The sequence below is a fragment of the Chelonoidis abingdonii genome, chromosome 12, assembly GCF_003597395.2.
Source record: "Chelonoidis abingdonii isolate Lonesome George chromosome 12, CheloAbing_2.0, whole genome shotgun sequence".
In the NCBI taxonomy this organism is placed as follows: domain Eukaryota; kingdom Metazoa; phylum Chordata; order Testudines; family Testudinidae; genus Chelonoidis; species Chelonoidis abingdonii.
Window position 1 is genome coordinate 5,338,795 of NC_133780.1, and position 18,420 is coordinate 5,357,214.

Consider the following 18,420-nt stretch of genomic DNA (forward strand, 5'->3'; position numbering starts at 1 on the left):
CTAGAGTGGTGGTTCTCAAGCGGGGTAGATGACCCTAGGGGCATTTGCAGAGTCTCCGAGGCACATCAATTCAGCTTAGGTGACCAGACAGCCAGTGTTGAGAATTTGGGATGGGGAGCCTATATGAGAAAAAAACCCTGAAGAGGGACGAGGGTGGGAGGCGGGAATGAAACAAACTGTAGATGGTATCCAAGCCGCAGCGTGCGGAGGACCCAGCGGTCCGAAGTAAGCTGGGACCACGCCGGGAGGAAGAACGAAAGACGGCTGGAGAAAGGAGGAGATGGATCCGTAGGACGAACTGGTACAGCGACCTTGGGCGCACCTTCAAAATGAGGGCTTCGGGCCGGAGGAAGGCTTGGAGGAACCTTGCTTTTGTCCTCCCTGATTGCCCGATTGCCTACGCTGGCCATTCCTAGTTCGCCGCCTGGCGAAGTCTTGTCTTTGCCTGGGCTGGGGGTAAGACCTGTGCTGTTGTTGAGGCCTGAAGGGTCTGCGTTGGGTGACCGGTGTATGCATCCCCAAGGTACGCATAATGACCCTATTGTCTTTAAGGCTTTGCAGCCGAGGGTCAGTCTTGTCCGAAAACAGGCCCTGGCCCTCAAACGGAAGTTCCTGGATGGTGTATTGGAGTTCCGGAGGAAGGCCAGAGACCTGTAGCCAAGAGATGCAGCGCATAGTAACGCCGGAGGCCAGAGTTCTGGCGGCCGAGTCTGCGGCGTCCAAAGCTGCCTGCAGAGAGGTTCTTGCGACCTTCTTTCCCTCGTCAAGGATTGCGGAGAACTCTTGACGAGCGTCCTGCGGGAGCAGCTCTTTAAATTTGTCCGCCGCCACCCAGGTGTTATAGGTGTAACGGCTAAGTAGAGCTTGCTGGTTGGAGACCCGCAGCTGCAGGGCGCCTGCAGAATAGATCTTCCGGCCAAGCAGGTCCATACACCTTGCTTCTTTAGACTTGGGGGCCGGGGCTTGTTGACCGTGGCGCTCCCTCTCGTTCACAGACTGAACGACGAGGGAACACGGGGGCAGGTGAACATACAAATATTTGTAGCTCTTCGAGGGGACCATGTATTTGCGTTCCACGCCATTAGCAGCGGGGGGAACGGAAGCCGGGGACTGCCAGATGGTCGTGGCATTGGCTTGAATGGTCTGAATGAAGGGAAGGGTGACACGAGTGGGTGCATCTGCCGATAGTATGCTCACCACTGGGTCCTCAATCTCGGAGACCTCCTCAGCCTGTAAATTCATGTTCTGCGCTACGCGCCTGAGGAGGTCCTGGTGTGCCCTGAAGTCAAGTGGAGGGGGACTGGTGGATGTCATCCCCGACACTGCCTCATCCAGGGAGGATGACGAGGAGAGACCTGGCAGGAGTGGATCCGTCGGCGGCTCTGTCTGGAGCACTGCGTCTGACTCTGGTGTGTGCTCAGGGTCCTGAGACTGAGATCACCTCTCCTCTGTAGGGGACGCAGGAGGACGGGAAGAGGTGGCCTCCAGAGCCCTGTGTTCGGAAGCGGACGAACGCGGAGGGAATCTGCTGAGGGCCCTGGGCTTGGTGGTACGCCCAGGGGGTCCAGAAACCCCACTGCTGAGGACCATGCTCCTGCTGGGTCTCGGGAAACAGAGCAGCAGGCCTGTCAGCGTCTAGGTACGCGCTGTCCGCTCGCGAAGAGACTGATGCCTGGCGAGATGGCCACGGAGGAGCCGAACGGGAGTGATACGGATCCAGCCTCCTGATGGCGGAGACCTCCTCGGTGCCGGAGATCGGTGCTGTGAGCCATACCGGTGCCGCGATCGAGACCGGGACCTGCCACCAGCCCGGTGCCGGGAGGTCGACCTGGATCTGGATCGCCGACGGCGAGAACGGCTCCTCGAGTCACGGTGCCGGTAACGATGGCTCGAGCCCGAGCGGTGCCGGGAGTATCGGGACCGGCGTGAAGATGACCTACGCCAAGTACGACCGGTACCGCCGCGGAGAGCGGTGCCGGGACTGCGAGCGGCATCTTGAGCGAGACCTCCCTCGGGACCGGGAGCGGTGCCGGGATCTTGACGGTGATCGGTGCCGACTCGGGGAATCCAGGGACGGTGCTCGCATGGTCATCGGCTTGCCCTTCGATTGAAGAACCCGCACTGGCGGTGCCGGGGGTTGGGGCAGCGTAGGCTCCGTCAACGCGATGAGGTCCCTGGCCGAGGAGAATGTCTCGGGCGTAGATGGGACCACCAGCTCGACCCCAGATCTTAGCGGGAGCTGGGAGGGACCGGACTCGACGGACCTCCCGGCCCGAGAGTCGACGAAATCCCTGGCACGGCCGCCGCGGCCGGAGTCGGCGCCGGGTGCTCCGTCCGAGCCTGCTTAGCCAGGGTGGAGGACGTTGACAGTCTTTTCCCGGGGCCCGGGTGCCGGAGAAGGTTGGTGCCGCGGCGTTTTCGCGGGCCCGGAGTGGTCCGGTGCCACAGGCGGCACTCGGTGCCGAGGACGAAGGGTTAAGCGCCGCTTCCATTAGGAGAGTCTTTAGGCGCTGATCTCGCTCCTTTTGGTCCTTGGTCTGAAGGCCTTGCAAATTCGGCACTTCTCAGAGATATGCGATTCCCCAAGGCACTTCAGGCAGGCGTCGTGGGGATCGCTAGTGGGCATCGGGCTTCTTGCAGGCCGAGCACAGCTTGACCCCGGTGAAGAACCAGGCATGAGCCCGGCACCGGGCGCGGGGGAGGGCTAGAGCCCAAAGCCCACTAACTATATACAACAAGAACTATTAACTACAACTATTCTATACTTCACTAACTATAACTACAACTATAATTGGAACTAGAAAACGATGAACAAGGAGAAGCTAGGGACGTGGAGGACAGCTATGCCGCGCTCCACAGTTCCAATGACCGACATGGCGGTAAGAAGGAACTGAGGAGAGGGTGGGCCGGCAGGGGTATATATCAGCCGCTATGGCGGCACCACTCTAGGGGGCGACCTGCCGGCCCGCTGGAGTTGCTAGGGTAAAAGTCTTCCGACGAGCGTGCACACGCGGCGCGTACACCTACTGGAATGGATTTGAGCAATCACTCGAAGAAGAAAAAATAAGTTTCTAGCCCTCGTGGCTGTAGAGAAAGCTTCAAAATGTGACCCCTGTGCAACCTAATGGCTCGAAAAGCAGAAGGCAAATAAAAAAATCCACAAAGCTCTTATTCTTACATAATCTCGTGATTTTAAAGCCAATCTCGTGATTTTTGGGGAGCCTGACTGTTGATTCAGTGCATGTAGGGAGAAAACATGGGGTAGTAAAAGGCTCTTTAATTGAGATGAATAAGGCGTAACAAAAAAACATACGTGGAAGTTATAACCGGACAAATTCAACTGAGAAAAAAGAAAGCACTAATTTTTAAGAGGGAGTGTGAACAAACCACTGAGGGAAGTGGTGGACTCTGCATTTTTTTGTTTATCTTGAAACTAAGACTGGATAACTTTTTTGCAAGATATACTTCAGTCAAACCCAAGTTATTGATCTCAGTCTGGGGCTCAGTGAGTGAAATTCTCCAGCCTGAGCTGTACAGCAGGTTATGGTGGAGAAGTTTTATGGTCCCTTCTGGCCTTAAATGCTAAGAATTGATGAATGAATTACCCCCCTGCCATGGGAATTAAACTCCTCCATGATCAGCTTTCTCCCGGACATCTGAGAACCAAACGGTTGCCTCTGTATTTAAGGAGACTCTCCCATTTAAGGAAAGAGTGGTTCCCACGTGTTAATAGGAAAATCAATCCTATCTCAACAGACTGGATTTTGCTCCAGACAAAGCAGGATAAGGAGTTGGGGTTATTCCCCATCCTCTGTGTGCGACTGGGTCCCTCTTTCTCTAAGCAGAATCGAAGGTGGCAAAAAAGCTCCGTCCTTTGTAGCAATCCTACGGCATTAACTCCTTGCCTTCCCACTGCTGCCTTCACCCCAAAGGGAGACAAATAGGGTGAAACTGTGGCTATAAATTCTCTGCCAACAACAGGGCAGAGCAGGGGCACAGATGGGAACGTGAAATAAAAGGTTGACTTGAGATTGTCCTATCCCATTTCCCCCTAGCCCAGCTGCTGTCTCCTCCCCACTGCTACCCCCTCCAAAGTGACACAGAAACATCTGGCTCCAGCTCCTCACCCCTTTCCCTGCATCACCGTGGTCCCCTGGGACTGGCAGGGCCAGGGGATATAGAGTTTTCTAGTTATTTATTGAGTATTGATGTAAGGTCCCCTCAGCTTTTGCCACTTTCCCTCATGGTTACATATTGAATCAAAATCTCCCCACATTCCTGCTCCTCCTCTGTTTATAAGGGATGGATCTACAATCCCCTCACACAGTGACCTTTTCCCTCTCCCATTATTCAATATTAATATCAAATCCCTTCAGGTTTTGTCATTGCGACCTGTAATTCTCAAATTTTGCTTTAGCACCTCCCACCCTCTGATTGGAGGAGCTCCTCACCCTGGGTCACGGCACCAGTTTCTGTGTTTGGATGGAGGTAAAATGTTGTCTTGGGTGCCAGATGAGATGGGGCGGCGCAGAGCAAGTGGGTAAGGTTGGGGAGAGAGCCCTGAAGTGCCGATGTGGTGGGAACACAGGGGCTGTTCTCTTCCAGCATGAGGGCGCGGATGGACTGGAGGAGAGGAATGGCACAGCATGTATCCCAGATGGAAATTACACAGCCCAATCCAGCCCTCTCCAACCCACCCACCAGCGGCCAACAAAATGTCCAGCCCATGCATCTGTCCTTTTCTGTCTCCCTTTCCCCTTCCCCTGTCAAAGCAACATCACCGCTGGCTTCCTGCGGATTGCATGACAGGCAGGCCGGGGCAGATCAATACTGTCTGTTCATTGATTGAATATAGATATGGAATATCAGATCTTCCCACTTTTCTATTATGTTATGAAATATTCAGCATATTCTTTGTTTGAACCCCATTTATCAAAGATTGACATAAAGTCCCCTAAAAACGTTGTCCAATTTCCCACCATGTTGTCCCCCGATCATGGGAAGACAGGCTTAAAATTATTCACAGTGAGAAATCTCTTGCGCCCAAGGGGGACTATTCACTATCATAAAATTAAGCACAAGACTAAGGGTATGTCTACACTACTGCGGTAAGTTGATCTGTGCTACGCAACTCCAGCGATGTCAATAACGTAGCTGGAGCCGACATACCTTAGGTCGAGTTATCGCAGGGTCTAACCTGCTGGGGGTCAATGAGAGAAAATCTCTCATTGACTTACCTTACTCTTCTGGTCGGGGGTAGAGTACAGGGGTCGACTGGAGAGCGATCTGCAGTCGATTTGGCAGGTCTTTACTAGACTCTCTAAATTGACCACTGGTAGATCGATCTCAGAGCCTTGATCCTGGCTGTAGTGTAGACCTGCCCTAAATCTTTGCAGGACTGGTGCCTAATTACTTATAATTGATTAAATATCCCCTCAGATGTTTGCGTCTTTTCTCTCATTATCCAATGTTGACATCTCCCTCTGATTTTTCCAACTTCCTCTCACATTATCACATACTGATCTAAAATCACTCCTTGCTCTTTCATTCTTGAACCTGGAGATTAAATCTCTTCTAACTCTGCCATTTTGCCGCTAATGATTGAATATTGGCATAACAATTTCCTCTGATTCTAGATGTTTCTCCACACTCATCCTTTTTTAATTACAGTATTTTCTCTTGTTCTGGAGGAAAATTGTAGGAGTCAGCACACCAGACGGGAGATATTCTGGCCCGGGTCGGGGAGGAACTGAAGGTCGTTTTGTCACATCCTTGGATTTTAATTTTGTTGGACAGGACGTAGAGCAGGCATCTTGAAGATGTCACAAGACAAATGACTATTTGCCAGAATAATCCTTTCTTACTTTATCTTTGCTTTTCCCTCACCCTTTGCCATCAGATTTTAGTGTTCGAGTGGTGGGAAAATTATGAATTATGGGGGGAGGGATAGCAGTGGTGAAGCACTGGAATGGATTTCCTAAGGAGGTGGTGGAATCTCGTTCCGTAGAGGTTTTTAAGGTCAGGCTTGACAAAGCCCTGGCTGGAATGATTTAGTGGGTGATTGGTCCTGCTTTGAGCAGGGATTTGGACTAGATAACATTCTGAGGTCCCTTCCAACCCTGATATTCTATGATAGTTTAGCGGTTTGAGCATTGGCCTGCTAAACCCAAGTTTGTGAGCTCAGTCCTTGAGGGGGCCATTTAGGGAACTGAGGTAAAAATCTGTGTGGGGATTGGTCCTGCTCTGAGTAGGGGATTGGACTAGATGACCTCCTGAGGTCCCTTCTAATCCTGATATTCTATGATTCTGGGTGAACCCGGCTGGACCAGTGTGAGAGTCACAGGGTTAGAAGCAGCGACTGAACTGGGGAAGGAAGTTACTGCTTGATCCCTGCAGTGATGGGAAATTCAGTCAGGAGTGGGAGAGAGCATATAGGGAGGTGAGAACTGTTAACTCACTGCCCTGAGGGCAGAAAGAGACAGGAAATGTCCTATGAACACTGAGTGAAGCCATCCCTGAATTCTAAAGGGATATGAATGACACTCCAAGGGTAGTGATAGGTCAAAGGGATAGGGGTCATCCCCTATTCGTAAGAGGACAAGGCAGTGCAGAGTAGAGGAGGAATCTTGGGACATCAACAGGCTTGGCCAGCCCTGACGGGGCCAACCCCATCACTGATCTGAGGATCATGATAACCCATCTGGTGACCACCTCCCCATCTACGGCATCAGCTTGAATGGGAATGAGGGAAACACTCCCTGTCCTCTGGCTCTCATTCAACCTGAGCGCTTGGATTTCCTGCACTTGGACCATTTGTTGGGGTGACAGGATCCTGGCATCTCCCACAGATTATCTGCTCTTTTCTACCAACTCTGAAATGTTGCGCTGGTGCTGCAGGGACCAGAAGATGCAATTTGCTGGGCTGGGCGCTGGGTTTGGAGAGATGTTCTACCTGATTTCTTGCTTTGAAATAATAAAGTAGAATTTAGTTTCTCAAACTCCCAGAGCCGCTTGTCTTGAATAACTGAATAAAAAGTCTTGAAAGCCATCTGGGAAATCTCGTTGAGGGGGTATTTCCTCTGCCTTGAGGACTGCAGATTCCAGAGCTGCCAGCTCTGTGGGGTTGCAGACCTTTCTGTGAGTCTATGTGGGGGGAAAAACCTTGTCTACAGGGGTAATCCCCCGGCCCCAGGCTGTCTTTTCATTATGTGACATTGCTCCAACCCCTCCACCATTCCCTCCAGGGTGGGTTGGAGGCAGAACATGGCAGGAGTGTGGAGATCCAAGATCCCTATTGAAAATCTGGGTTTAGTACGTGGGGAAGGGCAGAGGTGCCGAATTCCTGAGTTTCCAGGGGGGGCTCGATCCCCGCTTCACCCCAGGTCCTGCCCCCACTCCACCCATTCCTCCAAACCCCTCCCTCACCTCTTCCTGCCCCCTCCACCCCAGTGCCTCCGATCACTAGCAGGCTGGAAGCGCTTGGGGGTGGGGTGGGGGTGATTGGCAGGGCAGCTGCTGGGTGCTGAGCACTCACTATTTTTTTTCCCAGGTGCTCCAGCCCTGGAGCACCCACGGAGTCAGTGCCTATGGGGAAGAGGCTCTACACCTCTCCGTGCAGCACATGATGCTCTGACAAGTGTGACATGGACTCTGCTCCAGGGGAGCCTGTAACCTGAGCCCTACTGCCCAGGGCTGAAGCCCTGAGGCTTTGGCTTCGGCCCTGGGCAGCAGGGCTCAGGCTTCAGCCTCAGATCCCAGCAAGTCTAAGCCAGCCCTGGTGCCCCCAATCAAAGGAGGTCAGGACCCCCTGTTTGAGAACCTCTGCTTTTTTTAAAACAGCAGCAAAGACACTTTTAACTGGGGTGAACTGCTCGAATTCCACCCCAGGATCCCCTACAGGCTTTCACGCCAGCTGCTGAGCGGAGTTAAAAGCTGAGTTGCCTTCTCTTCACTGCTATTTTAACCCAAATTAACACCACTGCTTTGGGGGTTTTTGCCAGAAAGACAGATTGCCAAAGGACTATGCTTTCTCCTGAGGGCAAGGAAGGGCAGCAAGGCTGACAAAGCAGTTTTGTTGGGAGCACCCTCGCCTCCCCCCAAAAAAACTTGAGCAATATGTTACAGGCAGGGAAACGCCCTGTCGCTAACAAAGGCTCAGTCCTTTTCTGGGAAGAAGGAAATGAAACAAATTATCTCTGGCACTCAGACGGAGTCATGGCTGCTGCCGATCCAGCAAAAACTTTTGAGGACGAAGCTTCTTGTCCCATCTGCCTGGAGTATTTTAACGATCCGGTGACTTTAGACTGCGGGCACAATTTCTGCCGAGCCTGCATCACCCAGTGCTGGGAGGGATCGGATACAGATGTCTTCTGCCCCTGCTGCATGGAGATCTTTCCCCAGGGGAACTTCCGGGCCAACAGACAGCTGGGGACTCTCGTAGACCTAATCATCAGACAGCTGAAGGATGAGCAACAACAGGCCAAGCTGGGAGGGGAGAGGGTGTGCGGGAAACACCAGGAGGCTCTGAAACTGTTCTGCGAGGAGGATCAAACCCCCATCTGTGTGGTGTGTGACAGATCCCAGGAGCACAGCGCTCACACTGTAGTTCCCATTCAAGAGGCTGCCCAGGAGTACAAGGTGAGAAGGAATTTGTCTGTCTAGTGTGGATCACTTGATGATTCCCTGTTCTGTTCATTCCCTCTGGGGTACCTGGCACTGGCCACTGTCGGAAGACAGGACACTGGGCTGGATGGACCTTTGACCTGACCCAGTGTGACTGTTCTTATGTGATTATAGCTGTATGCAGCGGTGGTGTAGTCGTGGTGGTCCTAGGATATTAGAGGGCCAAAGGGGTGAGGTGATATCTTCTATTGGACCAACTTCTGCTGGCGAGAAAGACAAGCTTCTGAGCCCACGCAGAGCTTTTCTTCCGAAGCTCGAAAGCTTGTGTCTCTTACCAACAGCATTTGGTCCAATAAACCAGTGGTTCTCAACCAGGGGTACGCAGAGGTCTTCCAGGGGGTACAGCAACTCAGCTAGAGATTTACCTAGTTTACAACAGGCTCCATAAAAAGCACTAGCGAAGTCAGGACCAGGGGTGAAAGTAACTTACAGGATTTACCGGTACTGCCGGAGTCCTGAGGGGGGCATGGCCTCATCTGGAAGAGGTGGGGCCTTTTAAGATTTAAAGGCCCAGGGGCACCAGCTATGGCTGGGAGCTCCAGGGGCTCACGGGCAAATTAAAGGGCCCGAGGCTCTGGCCGCTGTGGAGCTCCGGGCCCTTTAAATCCCAACTGCAGCTCCAGCTGGGATTTAAAGGGCTCGGGGTGCCCGCCGCTGCGGGGAGCCCCAAGCCCTTTAACTCCTGGCCCCAGCCCAGCTGCTGAAGCTGCGGGTGGGATTTAAAAGGCTCTAGACTCTCCGCAGCAGCGAGGAGCTCCAAGCCCTTTAAATCCTGGCCCCAGCCCAGCTGCTGAAGCTGCGGGTGGGATTTAAAAGGCTCTAGACTCTCCGCAGCAGCGAGGAGCTCCAAGCCCTTTAAATCCTGGCCCCAGCCCTGCCACCAGAGCTGCGGGCGGGATTTAAAGGGCTCGGAGCTCCCCATAGCTGCGGGGAGGCCTGAGCCCTTTTAATCCTGGCCGCAGAAGCCAGTGCAGTCTGGCACGGCGTGCTGGCTCTTGCCGGTACGGCATACCGGACCGTACCAGCTTACTTTCACCTCTGGTCAGGACAAACTAAAATTTCAGACAATTACTTGTTTATCCTGCGCTATAGACCACACACTGAAATGTAAGTATAATATTTATATTCCAATTCATTTATTTTATAATTATATGGTGAAAAGGAGAAAGGCAGCAATTTTTCAGTACGAGTGGCTCTGACACTTTTGTATTTTTAGGTCTGATATTGTGAGCAAGTCGTTTTTAAGCGAAGTGAAACTTGGGGGTACGTCAGACAAATCAGCCCCCTGTAAGGGGTACGGTCATCTGGAAAGGTCGAGAGCCACTGGAACAAAAGGTATTACCTCACCCACCTTGCCTCTCAGATTATAGCTGGGAAGTTAAAAGTTGTCTGCTCTAAGGAGGAATGGGGTTGGGCGGGGGTCAGTTTGTTTCCCTCTGTTGTGGAATCCAGAACTGGGATGGAGTGATGGGACTGGTCATAACCCACATGTTTGTTACTGGAAATGAGAACATTCACCAAAGGGCAAGTGAAGTCTCATTCCACAAGCCAGACCAAAGAACTACTGATCTGGGTCATGTTTTCCAGTTGTTCTCACTAAGTGTCTTTAAACAGGGAGGAGGGGAGGAGCCCCACAAACTTCTGTTCTCCAATTCTTTCAGGAGCAAATCTGGAGGCGGCTGGATGTTCTGGAGAAGGGGAGAGAAGAGATTCTAGCTCTCATAGCGTGTGAGGAAGAGCAAAGGCAGGAACTGCTGGTAACTGCCACTGGTATCCTGTAGCCAGCAAATTCACACAGGGAAGTTCCCCATGTGAGAAGAGGAAGGATGATTCAGTGGTTAAGATGCTAAGCGTGGGATGCAGGAGAGCTGGGTTCATTGACCTGCTCTGCCCGGACTCCCTGGGTGGTTTTGGATTGTCATTGAGTTGCTCTGTGCCTCAGTTTACCCATCTGTAGCCTGGGGAGAATAGAACTTCCCTGTTCTGGGAGGGGGAGTGGCATCTAGTGGTTAGAGCAGGGGAAGCTGGAAGTCAGGACGCCTGGGTTCATTTTTAGCTGCAGAGGGGAGCAGCGTCTTGTGGCTAGAGAGCATGCGAGCTGGGAGTCAGGACTCCTGGGTTCTATCCTTACGGGAGTGTTGTGAAAATAAACACAGTAAAAACTGTGTGTTCTTCAAATACTACAGTGATGGCAACCATATAAATAACTTGTGACACTGAAGCACTAAGGACATGTTGTCTAGAGACATTAAATATTTCCTCTTCGTAAAGCAAAGATCATCTTTTGCTTTAAAGGAATGAAGACTGCTCCAGGAAATGGAGAATGAGGGCAAAGAGTTTTGTTAAATATTTAAATCATGGTCATTAAACAGTAACTGGTTATCTCAGTTTTTTAGAGGCCCAATCTGAGACAAAAAGTAACTTAAATTCAATTTTTCTTCCTTGCAAGTTACTTTTACAATTACCCTGAAGAACACTTCAGACAATGGACAGTTTGCATAACTCTCCCTCTCTGTTCCTGGCCATTCCCTGTCCATCACAGAGACAAATAGAAATTGACCGGGAGACGATGGGGTATCGATTTGAGAAACTGCACATGTTTCTGCAAGAACAAGAGCGCCTCTTGCTGGCCTGGCTGGACGAGCTGGAGAAAGAGGTCACCGCCAGAAAGGATGAAAACGTCTGCCGACTCACCGAGGAGGTTTCCCGTCTCAACACCCTGATCGGGCAGATGGAGGAGAAGTGCGAGCAGCCTGCAAGTGAATTCATGCAGGTAAAACTGTGCGAGAGACACCCCAGGCCTTGGGCAAGGAACGGAGGGCTCCTGAAGCCACCGTTGCAGGACCTCAGGCGTCACTGGTGCCAACAGCGCTCTGCATCTGCGCAGCCCAAAAGGGAAATCATTTGGTTCTTTGAGGGCAGAAAAATCTTCCTTTGTCCTGAATGGAGTGGAAGAAAATTCCCCCGAAGGCCAGACCCCAAACTCTGGTCTCCATCAGAGAGCCACTGATGGAAACTGAGAGATGAAGTCCTTCAGGGAGTTGCCTTCAGGGAGCGTGGATCCAGAATGCAGAGAACTGGGCATCGGACTGATTGTGATGCAGAGCGAGACCCCTCCAGAGCAGGGTGGTGGGTACCCAGCATGTGGCACTGAGCCCCTGTTTCTCTCTCTCTCTCTCCTCTAGGATGTCAGAAGCACTTTGAGCAGGTAGGTGGCTCCTTCTCACTTCCCCTTGTGCTTCCCAATGCTGGGAACGGGCTCAGGCACCAGGTGAGGGACATGTTCCCTCCATCCCCAACGTCCTGGGGCTGCCGCCATTTGTCCAGAGTCCAGAATGGCCCAGACCTTAGGGTCAGGTGACTCTGAGAACTCAGCTCCAGTCCCAGCTGTTCTCCCTGGTGCCTGGGCTGGGCCATCAGCTGGTAACACCCCAGGTCTCTCTCTCTCTCTAGATGTGAGATAGGCACATTCCAGGCTCCAGCGCCTGCTTCTCCTGAACCAAAGTGGAGACTCTGGTTGTTTTCTCAAAATTTCGCTTTCCTCCAGGATGCGCTGAGGAAGCTGAAAGGTAACGGAGAGATGGAGAAGTTCAGGAGGCGTGAGAGTGTTTACACAGGGGCTGGTCTGATTCGGATTTCACTGACGCTGGTTTCACATCAGCCTAATTCTAGTGACTCTGGTGGGGTTAGTTTTGATTAACACTGGGGGAAAATCAGCCCAAGGTCTCTTTCTTATTGAGTGAGTGTGAAAGAGCCAAATCACCCTAAATTTCTGTAGCCTTTTATTTTATTTACAGTGAATTTAATAATGTGGGATTACACCGCCGGAGGTTCGGCTCTGGCGGCTACAGTGTCAAGCTTAGAGTGAAAGTCACCTCTGCTACTTGCTTCAGTTTTAGAGTCTCTAGGAACACGTAATGACCAAGGGCAGTGACCACACAGACATTCACAAGTACAAGGTCTAGTCTGATTTACACATTTTATTAAAGTGACCATTAAAGTTATGAGTACCCAGGCATATAGAAATTCCATACAGACCTATGCACAAGTTACAAACAGTTATACTCACATCCTCCAAGATAGTGTTAGGATCTGATGGGTCTCTCATGGATTGATCATCAATAGAGGGATGGTTCCTGATGGATTTCCCAGAGGGAGCTCTCAATATTCCTAATGTATTTTTTATAATGTGATTCTTTCTATACCTATCATAAGCATAATTCCCAAATCTGGACCTTAGCATCCAGAAATCTGGGTGCCTGCATGAAACCTCTAAGCTTAATTACCAGCTTAGATCTGATATCGCTGCCACCAGACAGGAATTACAGTGCCTGTCTCACTCTGGTCTCCCCAAAACCTTCTCTGGGGAACCCCCAAGACTCAGATGCCCTGAGTCTACAACAAAGGGAAATAACCCACTTCCCTTCCCCCTCTTTACCTCCCCCAGATTTTCCCGCTTCAATTCCCTGAAACACAACCCAGAGAGATTAAGAGTCTCTCCCCCTCACCCAGAGGCTATGCAGGTTTAAGCCTAGTCAAGCTAACACAAAGAGATGTCCCCTTCTCTTCGTTCCTTAGCCTTAACCAGAGAAAACTCAAACAGGTCTTAAAAAGAAAGCTTTATATGAAAAGAAAGGAAAAGACATAAAAATATTCTCTGTATCAGGATGACAATAATACAGGGTCAATTGCTTCAAAGAAAAATGAATAAACAGCCTTATTCAAAAAGAGATACAATTTAAACATTCCAGCAACTACACATATGTAAATACAAAAAAAAACAATAACAGCCTATTGTTTTTCTACCTTTGTACTTACAGCTTGGAAACTGAAGATTAGAAGCTTGAAGATAGAAAGATCCCTCTCATAGCTGAGAGCCAGACAAAAGACAGAGACACAACATTCCCTCCTTGAGCTTTTTAAAAAATCTTGTTTTCTGATTGGTCCTCTGGTCAGGTGTTTGCTTTTGTTCTCTGATCTGTTAACAGAGCATTACACAGTAAAAGAAACATTAACCCTTCTATAGCTTTTTATCGACAATTAACCTCATTAAGCATTTCTGCACATAGTAACAACTGCTGGGCTTAGAAAACAGTGACTTGAGCACACAATAGTATTCGTATACGAAAAATAATTATAATCTTACTTGTTAATATTTTGCACAATCCACGCGCTTCTAATATGTATAAAGCAATATCTTCCAACACGAATTCTTTCAGGCACATCAGGCATTTATATTTGGTCACATTGACTTATATCCAGGCACATTTCTTAACTCTACGGCCTTAGATGATTAAGCTAAAAGTCCACTTAACTAGGAATTCTTGTTTCAGCCACGTAGTCTTAGATAAAACATAATTATCTCTGGCCATCTAAATATCTAATCCATACTTATCTTATACAGTCTATTAATTAATCCTGGTGAAAAATCAGAGATTAATATTTAAACCCTTCCCAAACAATTTAATATCAATATAATTGTGTAACAATAGGTAATATTATATTATATTAGCCTATTGTTATAAATTGATACGCATATCATTACAACAATGACCATAAATGAAATATAACACAATAAAACAATTATAAAAAATCATAGATTGCTTAATAGATTTAGCTAGGATAATATTACTTAAAACAGGAGATTCCCAAATTCAAAAATTATTTCATGTCACTTTAGAATAAGATCTAAAGTTAGGTACGTTAAAGGTGAGGACGTTCTTAAACCCAGAAATATGTGCTTCCCTCCCCTGTTAAATTTCTTTTATGCATCACTCAATCTAGGATGCCAGCCGTAGTAAAATGTTCCTATAATAATGACCAAACCAAATCACCTGCACTCCTCCTCTGTCTGAGTGACTAAGAATTAGACCGTGCAAAACAATTATCATGAAATATTCATCCACGACCCCAACCAATGCTATCAAAAAACTGTTCTCGTCTGCGTAAATACTCTTGCTATATCTTTAGTCGAAGATTCTGAATTGCCTATGAAAGAACCAGAAAACCTGGACAAGAGGTAAATTGCCTTTTCTCTACAGAAGGAGGATAATCCATTGTGTAAGAATCACCCACTGTATTTTTCCTAAACACCCCAGAAGTGTACCTATGTGCAAAACTAAATGAGGTTTTATGTCATAAAACACGAATAGTGGCACAATGTAGTTTAATGTATTTCCGGGTATTTTAGTCTCTTCTCTTTGAAATTAGAGCGAGTATCATAACAAAGAATATTGTCTCCTGAGACCACACTGTATCTCTCTAGACAAAGAACCCCAGATGCCAGGAAGGATATCAAAACCTCAATTTCTCGGAGGTACAAGGGGTCTTTTACATTAAAAGGATAGCACCCTCAGTCGGGAAAGGTAAATGCACTTTGTCAGTTAGCCTTCTATGAATCCTCTGTCTATTGGAGATTTCAGGAGCAGGTTCTATCAATATCACCTTGTCACGGGTAGTGGCTCACTAGAGAGGGAATCGTCGTTCTCTAGATAATGTTGGTTCCTTCCTGCATTTCGAGTTGTCCAAGGAGGACCGAGTAATGAAACATTGTTGAAGCTGTTCCCTTATCACAGTCCTATTCCACAAAGTTAATGTAGATTTAACACTATGAACAAGGATTAACAACAAAAACACAATCTAGGCGTCTTAAGGGTTTAATTTAACTATGCTATCTTGATCAATTATCGGTTATTTAGTTTCAGCAGCGTCGCTGTTGGATATTACTTTCTCCTAGGAATCTCATGGTGATAAGAGTGTATTGTATTATTTAATCCCGATCTCTTTTGCAGATAAAGGCCCTCTCTTTGTTATCTACAACAATTTGATTCTTTTTAAAGCATATTGAAGACGCGGTAAAAAATATTATTGTCCACCGTCTTATGTAACATACAGATACATTTATTTAAATAATATAATAGTTCCCTTTCTTAAGCTCCTCTGCTCTTTAGCAGAGAAACTTCACACCCATTACCTCAACTTCAAACTAACGAGCAGAATGGTCATTATTGAGAAGACCATCGTAGAGATGAAGTGAGTGTTTAAGCTCTGCACCTACATTTTTAGGGTCTTTATGAATTTTTTTAAAATAAACTACGTTAGTCGAATAATGAGTAGTTTTCCCACATAATCACTTAAGAGGTCCACATGAAGCTAGGTATGGCTAATATCGCCGAAAGGAAAAAAATATCAATCCCATGCCACCTTTGTTTGCATGATGATTTGGCATTAAAATCAACAGATCGTAACATGGATAAGAACGTGAGATTCTGACAATGCACCACCAGGTGAAAGTAAATTAGCGGGCAAGGCACCTGAAAGCACTAATGGGAGCGAGTGTGACAATAAAGAAGAGTCGACAGAGGAGAACATGTAGACTCTGATATAGGACTCTCAACAAAGTCTTCTACCTCCGAGTCCCTTTTGCGCACACTCTAAATTTGCATAACTGCGAATTACCTCTCTTTAGTTTCGGAATGAAAGGAAGGACCGATGAACACCCCTTCTTAGACAGTGTCTGATCATAGCAGCGCCTCTTGAAAGAATCTCAATAACAACGAGGATACGGCTTTAATGAGCCTTAGCTGCGAACAATGTCGACGAAGTAATCTTCCTTTCTAAGTTATCCCTATGTAAGAAGCGACCGTAAGACAATTCCCTGGTGTGGGAGACAGGGAAAAGGAATGGTTATTTCTTTGTTGTATGATCCCATCAGGAAAGCTCTAAGTTTCCTGTAAAGATGTTTCCTGCATCCCTTGGTGGTCTGAGTGTCTTTCCACAAAACAAAGACAGATCTAATAGCTTCTTTTCATCACGGAAAACGAAATCCCATGGCAATGAAAGCAGGTCACCAGACGTCGCAAATGGACAGACGCGCCCTAAACCTTAGTAAATATTTTACCCTCTCGTCCTGCCCGGTTGGTCGGTTCACCCGAAGCGCCAGAGCAGATTCACTTAAAATAAGCAAGAGGAACTATCTATCAGAGAAGTGAGAATCCTGGTACATCATAACAGCATTTTGTGTATGAGCAATCATAAGGACTGTTAGTCACAAGAGGGAACGAGGCGGCTGAAGACCTATGAGGAAAGAGAGCACCAGAAAACCTCTGCGAACAACGGCCACCAAATAATCTAATTACAGGACTTTTTGACTGTTTTGAATTATGGCGCTAAATATAAGGAAATCGCCATATAGCAGACGAACAGTTGTATTTTAGTGTTATGTGTACAATTATCCCTTAATAAAATAGTTATGAAGAACCATATAAAACCACTTAAAGTTATTGATGATATGTGTAATATCGTAAACTCCTCTGGGCATAAAAAACCATTTCATAATAAATTAGTTGTAACACAATATGTGGAGTTAAATTGTAGGAATACTAAGCATCTATCAAGATACGAATTTGATAGGAAATATGTTTAGAGAAGAGGATACAAAATCCATATTAGAAATGTTTATACCTCCCCTAAAAAGTACGGTCAAAGCTAAATAACACCCATAGAATTACCTGTAGACTTTAACTAGTCATTATAGACAAATACTTAGGGTGAGTATAATTTGTAACTTGTGCCAATAAGTCTTAGAATCTATATGCCTGGGTTCCCCGTACGAAGTAATACTATTAAATAGGTAAACTGCATCGATATATTAAATAGTGTATAGTAAATAGACTCAAAACCCAATAGAAATAGACAACCTCGCATTGCTCGTCACTTAGTTGAAGAATTAACGTTCACAGTGTAGTCCACTGACACACCTGAGTCAGTATCAATTGAAAGGCTGATTTTTGCAAAATATCTCATATACAGTAAGAAGTAATACTTTTTGCTTACTCAAAAGAAATAACTACTTGGTAGTGAAAGCACACTTCAATGTTTGTAAACTCTAACTTCCCAAGAGTTACACTAAATGTGCAGCAAATGCTCAATGAGGTGTAATTGTAACCGATAAAACCAGATAGTTAAGGGTATATATGTTCTTTTAAACCTGTAAACGAGCTCTTTAACAAAGAGAAACCAAACATAACACCCAGATCCGACACACCTGACCTACTATAGACCCAATCAGAAACGCCACACCGATTTTTTTTTAAAAGGCTCAGGGAAGGAAAATGTTAGTCTGTGTCTTTTGTTTCGGGCTCTCAGCTAGGGAGAGGGATACTTCTTCTAATCTTCTAAGCTCTAGTTATTTTACTTCAATTCCAAGGTTGTGAGTAACACACTCAGAAGGCTAGAATAAAACATAATAGCGTTAAAATGTTTTTTTAATTTTGATCTACCACTTGTGTGTTTTCTGGAATGTTTAAAATTGGTATCCTTTGTTATTTGATTGAAAGGCCTGTTTTTCACAACATTTTTTTCTTTTATAAGCAATTTTTGAACCTGAGTTGACTGCTATCAAGTATTATTTTTTTTATTTTGTCACTCCAGGATAGTAATCAGAGAAATCTATTTTTATAAATGGTCTTTTTTTTTTTTTTTTTTTTCCTCCTTTTTCTTTGTTTAACATAAAAATTTTTATTATTTTCATATTCTTTTTTTTTAAGGAGACTGTTTGAGTTTTTTTTTTTTTTTTTTTTTTTTTTTTTTTTTTTTTTTTTTTTTTTTTTTTTTTTTTTTCTTTTCCTCTCTCTGGGTGGGGGTCTAACACGAGGGGCATAAAGGTATGACTAGCAAGGGAGATCTATCCCCTCCTATTGTTGGGTAGATAGAAAATTTTATATCTAAATATTCTTA

At 47.0% G+C, this 18,420-nt stretch overlaps 1 protein-coding gene across 1 annotated transcript in view; it reads left to right on the top strand.

Annotated features, from left to right (window-relative positions):
* The first annotated feature begins 8,181 nt into the window (after positions 1-8,181).
* The window catches only part of LOC116836409 (zinc finger protein RFP-like), a 12,874-nt gene continuing 2,635 nt past the window's right edge, over positions 8,182-18,420 (top strand). Inside the window, exons 1-5 of the mRNA XM_032799983.2 lie at positions 8,182-8,637; positions 10,344-10,439; positions 11,225-11,455; positions 11,868-11,890; positions 12,136-12,251. Coding sequence (XP_032655874.1) covers positions 8,215-8,637; positions 10,344-10,439; positions 11,225-11,455; positions 11,868-11,890; positions 12,136-12,251 — 889 coding nt within the window. The 5' untranslated portion in view covers positions 8,182-8,214. The remainder of the gene's footprint in view (positions 8,638-10,343; positions 10,440-11,224; positions 11,456-11,867; positions 11,891-12,135; positions 12,252-18,420) is intronic.